This window comes from Gekko japonicus, unplaced genomic scaffold, assembly GCF_001447785.1.
Source record: "Gekko japonicus isolate JY-2015 unplaced genomic scaffold, Gekko_japonicus_V1.1 scaffold913, whole genome shotgun sequence".
Classification (NCBI taxonomy): domain Eukaryota; kingdom Metazoa; phylum Chordata; class Lepidosauria; order Squamata; family Gekkonidae; genus Gekko; species Gekko japonicus.
In genome coordinates, this window is record NW_015175383.1 from 759,000 (window position 1) to 776,288 (window position 17,289).

General features: G+C 46.2%; 1 protein-coding gene across 1 annotated transcript in view; it reads left to right on the top strand.

Moving 5' to 3' along the window:
• Positions 1 to 17,289, top strand: part of MTUS2 (microtubule associated tumor suppressor candidate 2) — a 60,222-nt gene that overhangs the window by 38,835 nt on the left and 4,098 nt on the right. The window contains exons 3-7 of the mRNA XM_015425585.1: positions 2,218 to 2,432; positions 5,099 to 5,204; positions 10,414 to 10,487; positions 13,020 to 13,118; positions 15,652 to 15,771. Of these exons, the coding sequence (XP_015281071.1) occupies positions 2,218 to 2,432; positions 5,099 to 5,204; positions 10,414 to 10,487; positions 13,020 to 13,118; positions 15,652 to 15,771 (614 nt within the window). The remainder of the gene's footprint in view (positions 1 to 2,217; positions 2,433 to 5,098; positions 5,205 to 10,413; positions 10,488 to 13,019; positions 13,119 to 15,651; positions 15,772 to 17,289) is intronic.

Here is a 17,289-nt window from a genome sequence, read left to right on the forward strand (position 1 = left end):
ACTTTTGCCATCTTGAGTGGCTGCATTCAAGGGGTGGGCAGCTCACCCGCTGCCCCTCCAAGTTACCACCCTTCAGACAGCAGAACTGAATAGTTTGTTTTTTCCTTCTAGTTTTAAAAGAAATTAAAACATTTTGTGGACCCCTAAAAGTATCATGGGCCCTAGGCAATGTGCCTACTGTGCCTGACGGATAAGTTGGCCCTGCCCCACGCCCACCATCTGAGGATGGGGAGTAGGGTTGCCAGCTTCAGCCTCAGAAACGCCTGGAGATTAGGAAGTGGAGCCTTTGGAGGAGGGGAGCAATGTTCCCTCTAAGCTGTGGAGTCTTGTGAGCAAAAATTCTGCTTTGTGAGCTACCAGCATTAAAGTTGTGAGCAGGTGATTTGGCTGCTGCATAAATCAGTTTGCTTTGGAACCATCCTTCCTGAGCTAAAACCAAAATCTGTGAGCCGGAGGCTAAAAAAATGTGAGCTAGCTCACACTAACTCAGCTTAGAGGGAACATTGGAGGGGAGGTATATTAGTGGGGTACAATACCATAGAGTCCACCCTCCAAAGCAGCCGTTGTCTCCAGGGGAACTGATCTCTGTAGCCTGGAGATGAGCTGTAATTCCAGGGGATCCCCAGTCACCACTTGGAGGGTGGCAGCCCTACTTGGGATGCTGAATTTTCACACAATGCCAAAATTCATCCTTCAGTACTCTGTCTCGGGAGCTCTGGTAGCTCTCCACTCTAGTCCTCATAGTGCTTCAGTGAAGGAATCCTTCTGTAACAATTCTCTGTCATGACTTTATCCACTATCTGATATGTCAAATACTGATTTCCCTTCACCTCCCTTTACAGGGTCATGAGGGAACATTCCTAATACAACTGCAAGGCATGTGTTTCCTCTCTACCATATTTTTCCTAACTTTGAATTTCCTGTTCGACTTTAATCACTTATAACCTTAGGGTTCTTTCTTTTTTTTTTTAAGTAGGAAGCTCTAATTTCCATTGTGCTTTTACCAGCTTCATTCCATTTTTATTCTGGATACACCTGTGGAAACAGAATACCTTTGGAAGCACTATCTGATACCTGCAGATTTTGGGTTTCAGGATGATAGTGTCTGCAAATACAGTGGATCTCCTGATTTTGTCCCGTTTCTAAATCAGCCAATCTTAGCAAATCTGAACATGGTCAATCATAGGAGGTGAAAGTACACGAGCAATTTATAATTTTAAAAAATACTTGGTTAATGAGTGGTACCAGAATTGGGTCAGGAATTGAGTTATGGGTGATTAAGGCACAGTAGTAGTAGTAGTAGTAGTAGTAGTAGTAGTAGTAGTAGTAGTAGTAATGCCTTTCGATTTATTGATCGCTCGATCCGGCAGAGCTGCTGGCTCTGAGCGATTTACAGTTACACGGTTTCACACAAGGGACTAACAATTTCATAGGGGGGTAAGGGAGGACAACATATAATTCTTTAAATTGCACACATTTGCAGCCGACGGGGATTTTTGTTCAGCTGTAGGCTTCAGACGTGTTCCGGACAGCATTCATTTCTGCTTGGCTTGATGATGTTGATTCTTCCTGGGCTGCTTTGAGTTGTAGCGCCGCACTGCCACCGCCTGGCCGGATTGGCCCATTACAAGCTTCTTAATGCTGAAGAGGTCTTTTTTCCAGGCTTACAAGCTGGACATTCCATTCGCCGGCTAACACCTCCCCAACAGGGGTTTAGTGTGCCCACCCTCTCTAAGGAGTGGTACCCATTTTATCTACTCGCCGAAGCTTTCGAACCGCTGGGTGGACGGCGAGCAGGGGACAAGGCTGGTAGCTCACACCAGCGCGGGCTAGAACAGTATTGCAGCAAATCTTAGCAGGGTTAAAGCAGAACACCAGTGGTTTTTCGTGGGTTAGGGGTGCAATCGAATAGAACATGGTATGGAATCAAGAGGTGTTACACTAACTTATAATACTGCCATATTAAACAAATACCTAATACTAAAGAGCAGAGAAAACTACCAAAGGGGCAGGTAATATGTCTGTCAGCCCTAGAGGAACCATGGGCACTTCTTGGACATGTAGCAATTCCAATGTGGTTTTGAATGTAGCAATTTCGTTGTTGTTGTTGTTGTCGTCGTCGTCATCATCTCATGATGATGGGTCTGAAAAGGTTCAGGCCTGCTCTTGTTAAAGCTTGAATTGTGAACTGAAATGTGGTGGCTCTTCTCTCTACAGCCCTCAGTGCAGCAAAATATGAGAAATTACAAAAAGAGAAGGAGGAGCTGGAAAGGAGGCTTGAGGGTGAGCTGAAGAAACTCAGCTGGCAACAGCACGAAGAGCTCCAGGAGCTGGAAGAGCGACTGCAGTTACAGTACAGTGCTGAAATAGAGCGTCTACAAGAGGAACACCAGACACAGATTGTCAGGCTCAAGACTCGACACCAAGAACAGGTCAGTCACAAGACCGTCACCATTCTGTGCCGCTTGGGATATGATAGAGACCCGGCACTGTCCCATTTGGAGCCCTAAAGCTAACACCGAAAGGGTGCTTGTATATGATGAGAATCTAGTTCCAGTGGGCAAAACGCATAAATTTTTCCTCATTCCTGCTCTCTCTCTCTCTCCATACATTCAGTCAGTGTGCAGGGAGGGGAGGGGACTCCTGTGTACAGGGCTTAAAGGTTTGACCTAAAAGTATAAAATGGTCACCTGCAATTGTCTTCCTTGCCACATAGTTAGCAAATGACATACAGACTGCATTTTGGCAGGTCGAGCCTATACACTTAGCTTTCTTGTTATCTCTCATGGGCAGGTGGGCTTCACTTCTTCCAGTCACTGGCAGTGGGTAGAACCAGACATTAAAAGATTTGGGGGATACGGTGCTTCATTTGTGGCTGATATTATCTTCATATCCTTTATGAAAGGGTTATTAAGATTACTGCTTTGTTCCTCTACCTTTTCTCTTGGTATTTTTGTAAGAAAGAAAATGAGGTGTAGTTCTCTGTATTTCTTTTCTTTTCTGGTAATGTCTAGTAAAACACAATAATGCCTTACTGTCCAGGAGCATTATTTGCGGGGGGGGGGCAAAATTTTAGGGTACAGATAAACTAATTTAAAACACATTTTGTAAATTAAAAATCAACACAGGGTCCAGCCCAGTGACTTTCTTCTGCTTTTTTCTGCCAAATTAGAACTAATGACTCCCTTCCACTAAGCCTTCCTTAAACAGAGAAATCCTTGACTGAAAGGGGGGGGGGAACCCTTCCTTCATTAGGAGGAAGTCATTGCATTCAACCCATTAGTCCTTCCCAGTTTTTACAATTAAGACCTGAGATCAACAATTGTTGAAGCAGTGTCCACATCTGTCACTTCAGCAAGCAAATGGTTAACCAACATCCTGTCTGAACCATAACACCGAGTGTTTGTCCTGCATAATTTTCTGGTTTCTTAAAGAATTCTAGAAATGGCCCATCAACCTGTGCCCTAGCCTTTGCAGAGATCTTGGTTTTATACCTGGAAAAGCTGGTATATAGGTAGTCAGCCAGTGTGCTTAGGCTTGCATCTCCCACCGGCTTTCATGATAACATGTGACTTTTGGTTTGCTCATGTTCCTACTTGGGGGGCAGAAAGAAGGCTAGTGTTGAATGTGTGTGCATGCCATCTGCCCATTTGCTCTCTTGCCCATTTGCTCTCTCACCACTTGTTCAGTCCCAACCAGTTCAGTAGCTGTGTGTTTGCACTAGACCTACACCAAGAAAAAAAATCCAGATCTAACTTCACCAAGTAAAAGAGACAGACCAAGCTAGCATGGGGTCTAGGAACACCAAGGAAGAGTGTAAAAATACTCTTTCTATAAGAAATAGGTTTGAGATCTTGTATTCTAGGTATCATTTCCTTTTATGGCATTGTCTTCTACCTTTGTGATTTCCCTTTCTTTGTTTATAGTATACCTTGCCTTAGGTAATTTGTTGTTTGCATTGTTTTCTGACTCCGTAATCCTAGACCCATTGTACTGTTCATTGTCTTATGATGTCTGATTGCACCGCTACACATTCTGCTATCCGCCTTGAGTCTCTGTGAGAAGGCGAGCTATAAATAAAGTCAATGAATAAATAAAAGGCCCCGGATCTTGAGCTAGCTTTTCCGAGTGATTAAGTAATGCAAACAAAAGGATTCCCCGGATGTCTTTCTTGTGCTGAAACTAAGCAGGGGGGGGGGTCTGGCCAACCCAAGTGGCTAGAAGAGATTTATACCCTGCCCTTCACTCAGAGTCTCAGGCTGCAGTCACACGCGCAGGTTGAAGCGGAGGGGAAGCGAGGCTATTTCCTCTGGAGGAATTTGACATGCAGTTGCGAGATCACACAACCCTTTGAAGCTGTGGGCTAAGCCCGTCACTGTGTGATCAGAAGCAACTGCGGGTGAGTCGAGGGGGGGGTTGCTGTTGGTTTCCCTTTTGCATAAACAAGGATTCGCACCTCTGCACTGAGGGCACCCTGTGGCGTATGCGATGATGTGCATAATGAGGGGGGGGGGGAACAACGGCACAGAGTTGGGATGGCCTCATCAGACCATCCCGACGGCATGAGAGCGCGTTTGAGCGATCAGACAGTGGAAAGTCTGTCCGTGGCCCAGGGCAACCCGTTTCCTACTGGACGTTCCCTGGTATCTTTTCATTCCACTTCCGTGGCGGAGCAGCACGGGTTGATGACAACTGTGGGACGCTTCCCAGATGTTGCTGTCTGATTGCTCCCTTCAGATCCATCAGGCATTCGCATCTGTGTCAGATCTAAAGGTGTGTGTGATCGCAGCCTTAGAGCAGCTTAGAATCTCCTTCCCTTCCTCTCCCCAGAACAGACACCCTGTGAGGTAGGTGGGGCTGAGAGAGTTCTGAGAGAACTGTGACTGGCCCAAGGGGTCACCCAGCAGGCTTCATGTGGAGAAGTGGGGAATCAAACCCGGTTCTCCCAGATTAGAGTCCGCACACTTAACCACTACACCAAACTGGCTCTCCTTTGTGGGCTTCCCCAGCCAAGCACCTTCTCATTGCTAGGAGAGCTCTTTGAACCGGGTGCATCCTTTTATCTTGTATAACAACATCGGCTTTGTTGTTTGAACAGGTGGAAGACATCACAGCAATCCAGGAAGCCACCGTGTTAGAGATGGAAAATAACCACATGGTTGCTGTCGCAGGGCTTAAGGATGAATACGAGAGCCGTGTCCAAGGTAAATCTCGCAGCCTTCACAAAGCCTGAGTTGTCCTGGCCCTGGAGACAGGAGTCACCATAAAAACAGAGAAGGAAGGGCGGGCAAGCCTGGGCTGAGATCTCGCCAGGTCTCAGAAGCTAAGCAGGGTAGGCAGGGTGTTCCCTCTAAGCTGAGTTAGTGTGAGCTAGCTTACAGGTTTTTGGACTCCGGCTCACACATTTTGGTCTCAGCTCAGGAAGGATGGCTCCAGAGCAAACTCATTTATGCAGTAGCCAAATCGCTCGCTCACAACTTCAATGCCAGTAGCTCAGAAAGTAGGATTTTTGCTCACAAGACTCCACAGCCTTAGAGGGAGCATTGTGTAGGCCCTGGCTAGTATTTGGATGGGAGACCAGGGTCATGATGTGGAGACAGGCGATGGCAAAGCCACCTCTGGATGCCTCTTGCCTTGAAAACTCTATGGGGTCGCCAGGAGTCCACTGTGACTTGAAGGCACTTTCCGCCGACACCAATGACAGGCAAGGCATGTGACCTACATGAAACAGGTTTGCGCACTGCTTCCTGTCATGGATCTGCCTAGCTCAGTAAAAGCTATCCTAGCCAGTGGTGACTCTCCCAGGTTTTCGGCAGGGCTTTTATCAGTCATGCTACCTGGGATCCTTGTGGAGAGAGACAACAGGGGTCTAACTGGGGACTTTCTGCAAAGCATGTGCGTGACTACTGAGCAGGGGTCCCTCCCATAGTAGGCTAAAACCCTAAAAGGTGCTGTGGTGCCTCCGTGGTCCATTGTGGCCTGATCTAGAAGAAGAAGAAGAAGAAGAGGAAGAGGAAGAAGAAGAGGAAGAAGAAGAAGAAGAAGAAGAGGAAGAAGAGGAGATTGGATTTATACCCCGCCCTTCACTTGGAGTCTCAGAGCGGCTTACAAACCCCTTTCCCTTCCCCTCCCCACAACAGACACCCTGTGAGGTGGGTGGGGCTGAGAGAACTCTGACACAAACTGCTCTTTTTCAAGGACAGCTGTGCCAGAGCTTGTGACTGACCCAAGGTCACATCAGCAGGTGCAAGTATAGGAGTGGGGAATCAAACCCGGTTCTCCCAGATTAGAGTCCGCGCACTTAACCACTACAGCAAACTGGCTGAGAGGTGGGTGGGGCTGAGAGAACTCAGATACAAACTACTCTTTCAGGAACAGCTGTGCCAGAGCTTGTGACTGACCCAAGGTCATCCAGCCAGGTGCAAGTGGAGGAGTGGGGGCTCAAACCCGGTTCTCCCAGATTAGAGTTCGCACACAACCACTACACCAAACTGGCTCTCTACCTACCATCGGCACCAAACTGGCTCTCTACCTACCATAGGCACCAGGGCAACTTCCCTGCTAGAGAGCGCCATCTCCGTAAGGTGGGCAGGGCAGTGTTAAAAACGACAAAGGAGGCCCATTCAAAGATCCCTGAGAAACAGAGAAACAGAGAGGGGAGGATCAAGCTGCAGGTAGGGTGGCACCTGGAGATTTCCTGCTGTCACGGTTGATCTCTCCAGAGGACCCAGATCCGCTCCCCGGAGAAAAGGGCTGCTTTGGAGGGTGGGTTCTGTGGCAGTATTCCCTGCCGAGGCCCCTCCCCTCCCCAGGCTCCACACCCCCCCCCCAGAATCTCCAGGAATTTCCCAACCCAGAGCTGGCAACCCTAGCTGTAGCAGAAGGCACAGTAATTCAGGAAAGGTTTTGCAAACGTGTGTGTGTGGGGGGGGGGTATTTTCCAGGAAGGAAATACCGTTTGAAGTTGTACTGACATTCATTAGAAACATGCATATCTGTTTCCCTTCTGAGCGTGAGAAAATCGATTCCTATTGATTAAACGTCTGTTAAACTTCCGGGTGATTAAGCAGTTATTAGACAGAATTTATATTAAAGCTAACAAATGATGTTCAGAGTTATCCGCTCAACATACACTCAGACTCTGTCATCTGTTTTTCCTAATTACCATTCCTTTCCTAAACAGGCGTTACTTCCATACATATAAATACTTATGGGGTGAAATTCCAGTGTGATTTACAGACCATTCATTCTGACAAGAGTAATGGAATCTTAAACAGAGTCACACACTTCTAAACCTACTGGCTCCGATGTATTTAGAAGGGCATAACTCTGTTTAGGATTGCGCACTGTCAGCTTTCTATGCAGGTCTAGAACACCCTCTTGTGGATGAAAATGGCATTGCACTGGCTGATCAGCAAGTCAGTTTTTATTTATGGAGGCATTGTTTGCAGCGATTAGTTGAGTTATTAAATTTTAACATCATTCTGCTTAATAACTCTGCAGGTTATTAAACCACCAATCACTTCAGAGTCAACTGAAATTTCATGCCACTAATAAAAATCATGGAAGGACAGTGACCTCCCCCATAATTTTATTTGACATTCGCTTAGCTGCTTCTGCCCAAGTACTCGGATATTCATTTTGTGGTGGTCTGGGTGGCAGGAAGGGAATATTATTTGATATTTCTAATTAAAACAAATTCAGAATAATTAATCATTTTGTTTTCCCTTATCTCTTTACGAGAAAGAAAAGTTTATCCTATTTATCTGAGAATTTAAACCCTTAAGCTTATACATAACCTTAACATTCACAAAATGTTGAGCTCCTACAGAACATTAGGCCTTTGTGCCTAATCTGCAGAATAGTTGTCTGGCCTTTGGCTCTTAATGGCCAAATGATTCCCTGCAATGCTAAATCCTGAAGGTACAAAGGAGAACTTTAGCATGTGAGTTCTTTGTTCAGATCACATGCAGGCACTAGCTTAAAGTGTTTAGCATTCCTATGTGGTGGCAGACATGTCAAACATACAGCCCCAGGGGCCAGAACCAGCCTGTCCAGGGCTCTGATCTGGTCCACAAGCAACTGGGGAGAAACCAGTCTGAATGTGGACCAGAAGGGCCTATAGTAGGGTAATTATGCCCATTGCTGAGGTCCCTTCCTTCCCCAAATGCGGGCTATCCCCAGGGTCTTCCCCCAGGTCTCCAGGGATTGCCCAGCCCACAGTTGGCAACCATAAGGGGCGAGGAGGACTGGTTTGGCCCCAAACTCTGCGCAGCCGGTGCCTTTGGGGCCAGCCTGCTGCCCTTGGCCGAGGCACCAGGCCAGAATACTCTACCTGCCACCGCTGCTTCCTCCTCCTCCTCCTCCTCTGGCCAGAGCATGTTGGGCTCCTTCCTGTAAATGTATTTATTACATATATAGGAGCCCAATTACAACCAATGTATATAAAACATAACAATATCAAGGGCTTAAAAAGTTGACCTTACGCGTTTCGGCCAAATAGGCCTTCCTCAGAGGTCATACATATGTGGCAAGATGGTTAATAATTATATTCACATAAACACAATCAGAAATATATACAAAGTATAGATTCAATAAGGACCATAAAGTAAATTGCTGTAAAAATAAATTGTCCAGAAGTAAAATCACCAGGCACAGGATAAATATGCATATAAGGCCTTTAAAGTGCAATCACTAGCCCAGTGATTATAAAATAAACTTATGGTCCAAAAATTTCCTTCTTTGATTGTGTTCCCACAGTATTCACAAGTAAAAAGCAGTGCTTTTTACTTTGCATATACTTTGTATATATTTCTGATTGTGTTTATGTGAATATAATTATTAACCATCTTGCCACATATGTATGACCTCTGAGGAAGGCCTATTTGGCCGAAACGCGTAAGGTCAACTTTTTAAGCTCTTGATATTGTTATGTTTTATATACATTGGTTGTAATTGGGCCCCTATATATGTTTTAAATTTGTTATTATCAATAAATACATGTACTTCTTTTTATGGAAAGGTTTTAATATTGGCCCTCCTTTTCACTAACCTTTGTTTGGTTCTGGAGTTTATTTTTAGGTTCAGTTTTTTTCCCTTCTTGTTTCTGCGGGCTCCTTCCTGTGCCACCTGGGCTGCTGGACGGATGGCTGGCTGCTCATGTGCGGCAGGCGGAATCTCTTTGGCCCCACCTCCCCAAGCCGAGCGGCTTCCCACTTGCAGGCAGCCTGGGGAAGTTGCCCGTGGGCACAGGTGCCTGTGGAAAGCCTCTGGCCAGCTCACCAAACATGCCCACTCATGCCAGGTTGTGAATGGAGCGACTAGCTGGGCCAGGCGCACTGTGCACAGCACAGAAAAGCCTAGGGGCTATGTAAGGAGTGCAACGCATGCAGAATGCTGAGGGTTGGGAGTGGAGGAGGCCCACCGAGTGGGGTGAGCTGAAGCCTGACCCAAACAGCTCTTCTCTTGCCTCCGTCCCTCAGCAACGCAGGGAGGATTAAATAAGAGGTGAAGCCAAAACACACAGAAAAGCCTAGTGGCTATGTAGTGGCATGGAGAAAACTACTCAGTTGCAATCTGAGCCGCTGGTTCTATGGAGACCTACCCAGTGGAACAGTGTATGGTGGCCTCTACACATTGGCCACAAGGCATGCCCTGGCTCCAGGAACGGGGCAGCCAAATGCACAGGAGAACAGGAAGCTACCCCGTTGCTAGAGGCAGGGCATGCCTTGTGGCCAATGTGTAGAGGCCACCATACACTGTTCCACTGGGTAGGTCTCCATAGAACCAGCGGCTCAGATTGCAACTGACCAGTTTTCTCCCTGCCACTACAGTCCTCTTGGGGTAGTGTCAGGGGGGAAATCACCTGATCCATATGCTGAGCATAGCACATGTGTGACTTGCTGCATGGACAGCTGCAGCTGGGCACAGTTCAAAGAAACCTTTATGCTGTGGTCCTAAAGTAAGTCCTGGCTTTTAAACCTAAAATGATGCTTGAGCAGGTGTAAGACTTGATAGATGGTTGAGCAGGTATAGGACATGATAGACATGTGGCATGGGTCAGGTGGTGCAGGTGCCGGAGGCTTGCAGCATGGCTAGAAAGGGCCAGGGGGACCCACAGGTGGGTTTGTGCTCCCACCTGGCTCACCTCCACTGTGCTGCTGCTGCCGCCTGTTGCTCGGCTTCCCATGGTAGATGCAGAGCCGTACCAAGCACACTCAGTGGGAGGCACGCTGGAGTGACATGCTGGCTGAGGCATTAGACTCGTGGGATGCTTGTCAGAAATACTGAACATCATTATAAGGGGATGAACCCTGGGTATTGTGGGTGATGCATGCACCATGGGCCCAGCTTTAAATCACTACTCAAAGCAGTATTCCCCCCCACCTCTTTTTTCTCCCTCTCTCCCCCCAGAACTGAAATCATCCCACGAAGCGGAAAAGAGAGAACTAGAAGAAAATTTTGAGAAGCTGCGCCTGTCACTCCAGGTTAGGACTTCCGTTCCTTATAAAACCTGATTATTTGTCACAAGGATTCGATCATTATAAAGTTCCTCTGGAGAAACGGAATCCTTCCAGCCAGTGCAAGAGCAAAAGTGCAGCTTCGCTGCTGCCAGCAGTTTCAGAGAAGAGCAGCCTTCACCTGGATTGCCAGCTTGCCTGCCGGCTAGCCCCGTGTGCCAAGTATGTCTCTCACTCGATTGCTGCTGACAGGGCCCCTCACCCAGAGCAGCTTGTTTGTTTCTATTCGTACTTCTGCATTAAATGACTGTATAGCAAGGATCCACTGGCTGCATCTGAAGAAGGGGGTGCTGGAATAAAAATGTGATTATCTTGAAAGTAACACTGGACTCCTGTTCATTATTTGCTTCTGTGGGTCTGGTCTCAACAGCTTTTAAATAAGTAAGCTTATTGGGCACTGAAGATTTTTGGGGGGCTCCCAGAAGGAGAGCCATAATATTTTACTTTACTGTAACCAATTAAAACATTATTGTTAATGCTACATAAAATTACATAACAAAAACTAACAAAACCATTTTGACTGAAATGGAAGAGAAATTAAGGGCATCAGAATTTGAATGATCCAAGAAGAGAAATTAACAAGAATTGCGGTGGCTCAAGTGGTTAAGACGCTGAACTGCAGGCTGTGGAAGGTCAGGAGTTCAGGAGTTCGAGACCCGAGTGTGCCGCATGACGGAGTGAGCTCCCATCTCTAGTTCCAGCTCCTGCCAACCTAGCAGTTCAAAAGCAAGAAATTGCAAGTACCACTTCAGTGGGAAGGTAACAGCGTTCCGTGCGCCTTCGTGTTTAGTCATGCGCTGGCTCTTCGGCTTTGAAACGGAGATGAGCACCGCAACCCTAGAGTCGGATTCGACTGGCTTTCGAGCAAGGGAACCTTTACCTTTACTATATACAATAAACGGGTACACAACATTGTTTCTAAGTACAGAGGAAAGTCATCTATGTCCATAGATCAAGATTTATGTCCATATTCATTCTGAGTAATCTGGATCATTCCCAGAGATGCTGTGGCCAAGAACCATGTTTTTGTCCTTCCTTTCCCCCAAGGAGCTCAAGGAGGTATAAATAGTTCTCCTTTCTTCCATTTTATCCTCACTACAACCCTATAAGGTAGGTTAGGTTGAGAGAGAGTGACTGGAGCAAGGTCACTGAGTGAGGCTCACGTCGGAATAACGATCTGAACCAGAAACACTGAACCAGAAACTTCATTGGGTGCCTGAGTTATCCATTTTTTCTACCCATGCATAGTTCTATAAACTCAGATGATTGGGCTTCTTCAGTGAGAGGGCTGTGATCTCAGCCATTATTCCCTAGAATACAAGTTGCCAAGTAGAGAAATCAATAAAAAGAGAGAGAGAGAAGCCAGAGAAACGCAGCTGTAGTATGTAAATGGCGGTCTGCTATACCACTTTCGGGGGAGAGCCCAGAAGTTCAAAGTTAGTTGCGCTTGAACGCTGTTGAAATTGCTGGCAGCAGACGAACAATCACTTTTCTCAGAAAGTTTGAAGTACCACGATAGAGGCATCGTTGCATTTTCTACTACCTTTTCCTCTGGTGAGCCAATTTTATAGGTGTTCAGGCTGTTTCGAACACTTGAAAAACGTGGAGTCAATAGAAGGTTAGAACAAATATGTGTGTACACCATGAAAAATAATGCCTGTGTCATACCTGTGTGTGTCATACTGTCTTGCATGTTCTTAAACAAAAAAAAAATTGGCTCTGTCTCTTCATAGTCATTACTTAGTTTAAAGGTACGTGACTCAGCAATCTTGCTGAAGTGAAGCAGGTATGTGCCTGGTTTTACCTGGATGTGTACACAGCCTTGAGCTCTGTAAAAGAAAAGCTGGATCGAAATTAAATTTAAAAATGAATACTGGGTTCTGTTGGTTCAACGAGATTGAAAAGAACTTTCTCCAGCTGCACTCGTAACAAATCTTGGCTTTTAGGTACAAGAAGAAGAGCCTGAAATTCTTGGGTTCTCACATGACTTGGCTATTTCTGGATCCCTGTGAAACTACAGTTTGCGGTGATATCAAAGTTGTATGAAAAACTGAACTGTGGGCTGTTTCCTTACCTACAAACTGGTATTATGGTTCGGGGGGGGGGGCCATTAATTCATAGGAAAGATAACAGACTGCAGTTTGCTCTGCTGCCCAGTGCTTTGGCACACACTGAATAATACACTTTCAATCCACTTTCATTGCACTTTAGTGATCGTTTGCACATGGACTTTGCTGTTTCACACAGTAAAATCCATTTGCAAAGAGCATTGAAAGTGGACTGGAAGCATTATTCAGCATGTGTGAAAGCTCTGATGATCTGTATTGGAAACCAATAAATGTTCAGTAGCTGAGTTGTGCATGAGGGGAGGATCAGTGGGGAAGGAGCACATAAAAACAATTCTTGTAACAGACAAGCCCACGGTTGATTCATTTACCTTTGAAGGCTTCCTGTCTCTCTCAGAGGCCACCTACAATTATTCATCTTTTGTCATTCCAGGACCAGGTAGATACCCTCACCTTTCAGAGCCAGACTCTGAAGGACAAAGCAAAACGGTTTGAAGAGGCGTTAAAGAAAAACACTGAAGAACAGCTAGAGGTAATTTGTACAAATTCATTTACTCAAGAAAGTCTCTGTAGCACATAGGCTTTTAGACAAAATTATGTAACAATAATTGAACTACATCAGAAAAGGAACATTCAGCACTTTAGGAAAAAGTAAATATTGGGTACGTAATTTAAAATACCGAATTAAAATTCAAATAGCCAACAAGAGCTAATTGAGACACTCCCTTGTCATGTCATGGAAATAATTTCTAAAAACACCGGGGGGGGGGGGGGGGGAGAATCTATCACTTTATGTCATAGTAGTAATTAACATAAGTAACCTCCATGATCTGAAGTAGTGCCCTTACAATCATTTGCAGGATCCAAAAAAAGCTGGGTGCAGCTTCAGCCGTTGCCAAAGGGAAATGCCAGTTCACATAGTGCCAAAAAGGGGCTGACTCACAGGTTACCCTTTCAATTGTTGTCCCTTTAATAGCTACTGCTCATTCCTTTGCTGTCATTTTCTCACATGTGGTCAGTGTTCCCTCTAAGCTGAGTTAGGGTGAGCTAGCTCACAGTTTTTTAGCCTCCGGCTCACACATTTTTATCTTCGCTCATGAAGGAGGGCTCCAGAGCAAACTGATTTATGCAGTAGACAAATCACTCGCTCACAACTTTAATGCTAGTCGCTCACAAAATAGAGTTTTTGCTCACAAGACTCCACAGCTTAGAGGGAACATTGCATGTGGTATCATTGTTATCCAACTATTAAAAACTTGGGTTCAGTTCCAGTTCAGGTTCAATATTTCCTAACTGTCCAGCTCTAGCAGGCGTTAAAAAAATGTGTCCTTTCAACTACTTGGAGTCAGTTTTAAACCAATTCAGACCTATTTCATGCAGAGCAGTGTCATCAAATCTTAGGGAAGAGTTTTCCCTAAGAGCTGCAATCTGCACATCAAAGGGTTCAGTGACAGAAGAGTAAACAGGAAGGTGCTTCATGATCTGCCTATCTAGCTGTAACTCTCTGGTCACTTGCCTCTTGGAGGCTGAGGCACAGGGACATCACATCTGGTTCTTTTAACACGTTGGACTTACTGTGGGGATCATTTCTGGTCAAGAGGAGGAGCCTGACCAGTCCCATAGAGGTGTGCTGCCAGATAGATCTGCTCTTGATCTAAGGAGTGCATTTTTATTCCATCCTTCTCCAAAGAGTTCAAGTTGGCATGCCTGGCCCTCCCTTCCCCTATTTATCCTCACAACAACCCTGTGAAGTAGGTCAGTCATAGAGAGAGAGAGAGAGAGACTGGTCCGAGGTCACCCACTGAGTAGAGTGGGGATTTGAACCCAGGGGCCCCAGACCCTAGTGCAACACTTGAACCATCAGACCACACTTGTATTAAAAATGTACAAGGAAGGGGATCCAGCACCCTCACGGGAGATAGTGGAGGCATGGCATCTGCTGCATCACTGCCATGATGCTGTACAGCGGTTGAATAGCAGTATCCAGTAGTGGCCACCAGAATTGCCATCTGTGCGAGTTCTGGGTGCAAATGGCCATATGCAGCAGCCATGCACCTCTTGCCTGAGCAGCGTTAAAGTAGCTGAGCCTGTGCCTCTTCTGCTGAATTGTTTCACCCTCTGGTAAGGATGTCAGGTTCATCCTCCCCCTGAATTGTTGCTTCATAGCAGAAGCCAGTTACATGTGGTAAAATGCTTCACAAGCTACCACTGATCCTGGGTTGGTAGAGTTGCCAACCTCCAGGTGGGGGCTGGAGATCTCCAGGTGACAGAGGTCAGTTCCCCTGGGGGGGGGATGGCTGCTTTAGAGGGTGGACTATATGGCCTTCCCTCTCCAAACTTCACCCTCCCTAGACCCCATTCCCCAAATCTTCAGGTATTTCCCAAGAAGAAGAGACAGGATTTATACCCTGCCCTTCACTACCCAAAGGAGTCTCAGAGCGGCTTACAATCCCTTTCCCTTCCCCTCCCCTCCCCTCCCCACAACAGACACCCTGTGAGGTAGGTGGGGCTGAGAGAGCTCTCTCAAGAACTGCCCTTGGCAGAACAGCTCTGAAAGAATTTATGACTGACCCAAGGTTACACCAGCAGTTGCATGTGGAAGAGTGGGGAATCAAACCCGGTTCTCTCAGATTAGAGTCCACACTCTTAACCACTACACCAAACTGGCTCTCACATCAGACAGGGTTGGCAACCCTGTAGGTCGGGCCTACGTTCAGCCATATGAGGTAAGGTCCCTGTAGTTGACATAATTAGAAGCCAGTATGAAAACATTTCTATCCCACCTTTCCTCTTGGATCATGGCAGCTTACAATAATTCTCCTAACTGCTCCATTAAATTGATAGTGTTGTCATGTTTGTATGGTTGAGTTTGTTCCTCAGCAGTGGAGACTTCCAAACTAAGATGGCTCCTCCCAGTGGAGATTCCAGAATCTTCTGGAAGCTCTCCCTCCCCTAGTGGATGGGAAGAGTCACCCATCCAAGGATGTTCTCCTCTTCACTAGCAGAAAGAACTCCCACAGGCTAGCCTAAGGATCCTTTTTCTCATTGCTGTTTTCCATCCTCAGGTGGCACTCGCTCCCTACCAGCACTTAGAGGAAGACATGGACAGCCTTAGACAGGTTCTGGAGATGAAGAATCAGCTCATCCATCAACAGGAAAAGAGGATCATGGAGCTAGAAAAGCTGGTGAGTTCTCTTGGGTTTTGTTTGTTTAGAAAACAATAGGGAAGGTAGGTAAGTAAGTGACTCAAGAGCTTGTATAGCCATCACTGGCACCAAGCTGTGATGGTTTCCCTTCCACAGTAACAACTTTTTGAAGTTGTCTTGAAGTTTGGAGGCAGTTGTTTTTGTGGTTTGGGGTGTTTGCTTCTAACAAAAGAAGAAGGAGAGGAAGAAGAGGAGAAGGATTGGATTTATACCCCATCCTTCACTCGGAGTCTCAGAGTGGCTTACAATTTCCTTTCCCTTCCCCTCTCCACAACAGACACCCTGTGAGGGAGGTGAGGCTGAGAGAGCTCTTTCAAGAACTGCTCTTTCAAGAACAGCTCTGACAGAACTATGGCTTGCCCAAGGTCATCCAGCAGCTGCAAGTGGAGGACTGGGGAATCAAACCCGGTTCTCCTAGATTAGAGTCCACACACTTAACCCCTACACCAAAAAGGCTGGCATTTTGCTGCGTGAGTGGAGCTGAATGTCAGCAATGCATTTCTCCTGTGCAGGACTCATTAATAGTGCCTTCTCTGTCTAACTGAGCCAGTATGGTGTAGTGGTTAAGAATGTCAAACTAGTCTCTGGGAGACCCACATTCAAATCCCCACTCGTGCTATGGAAGCTCACTGAGTGACCTTTGGCCTGTCACACACTCTCAGTCTAACCTACATCACAGGGTTGTTGTGAGGATAAAATGGAGGAGAGGAGAATGATGTAAGCCACTTTGGGTCCCCACTGGGGAGAAAGGCGGGATACAAATGAAGTAAATGGATATAAATAGATAACGGCAGTGGTTTGTGTGAGCCTGGCCTGTCTCTGGATTTTAATGTTCCTTTTTTAAAAACAAGAGGGAAATATGCCTCTCACCTTCTTTACAATCATCCCGCAGCCTTTGCAGTAGGGCCAGATTCTGTAGAATGGGAATCTTCTTTACAAGAAAGAAGGACAAGAAGGTTGCCACCATACAGTATCCGGGCCTGTTGCAGAGGCTTTGGGATGATTGACAAGCACTTGGCCACTTTCCGCTTGGATCGTCCAATTTTATTCCAGTTAAATGTATTCCAGTTATAATCAGGGTATCTCATTGTGAAGTGGTGCCCAGCTCTATGCAACAGGGCCAGGTAAGGAGAGGATTGTATATATTTTAGGGACACCAAGGACAAAAAATGTGAAAATATTCTCCCCCCATGTATGTAAAATGCCATCAAATCACAGCTGACTTGTGGTGGCTCTGTAGGGTCATCAAGACGCGTTCAGCAGTGGGTTTGCCATTGCCTGCCTCTGCATAGTAATCCTGGACTTCCTTGGTGGTCTCTCATCCAAATATGAACCAGGGCTGACCCTGCTTAGCTTCCAAGATCTGATGAGTCCAAAATGTGGGCCACCCTGCCCAAAAGGAGTTCCTGGAGTCCATGCCTTTCTGAGAGACACCGCAGACTAATACAGTTACAAAGAACACTGAAATAGTGCATGAAGTTTCCTGAGACTTGAGGC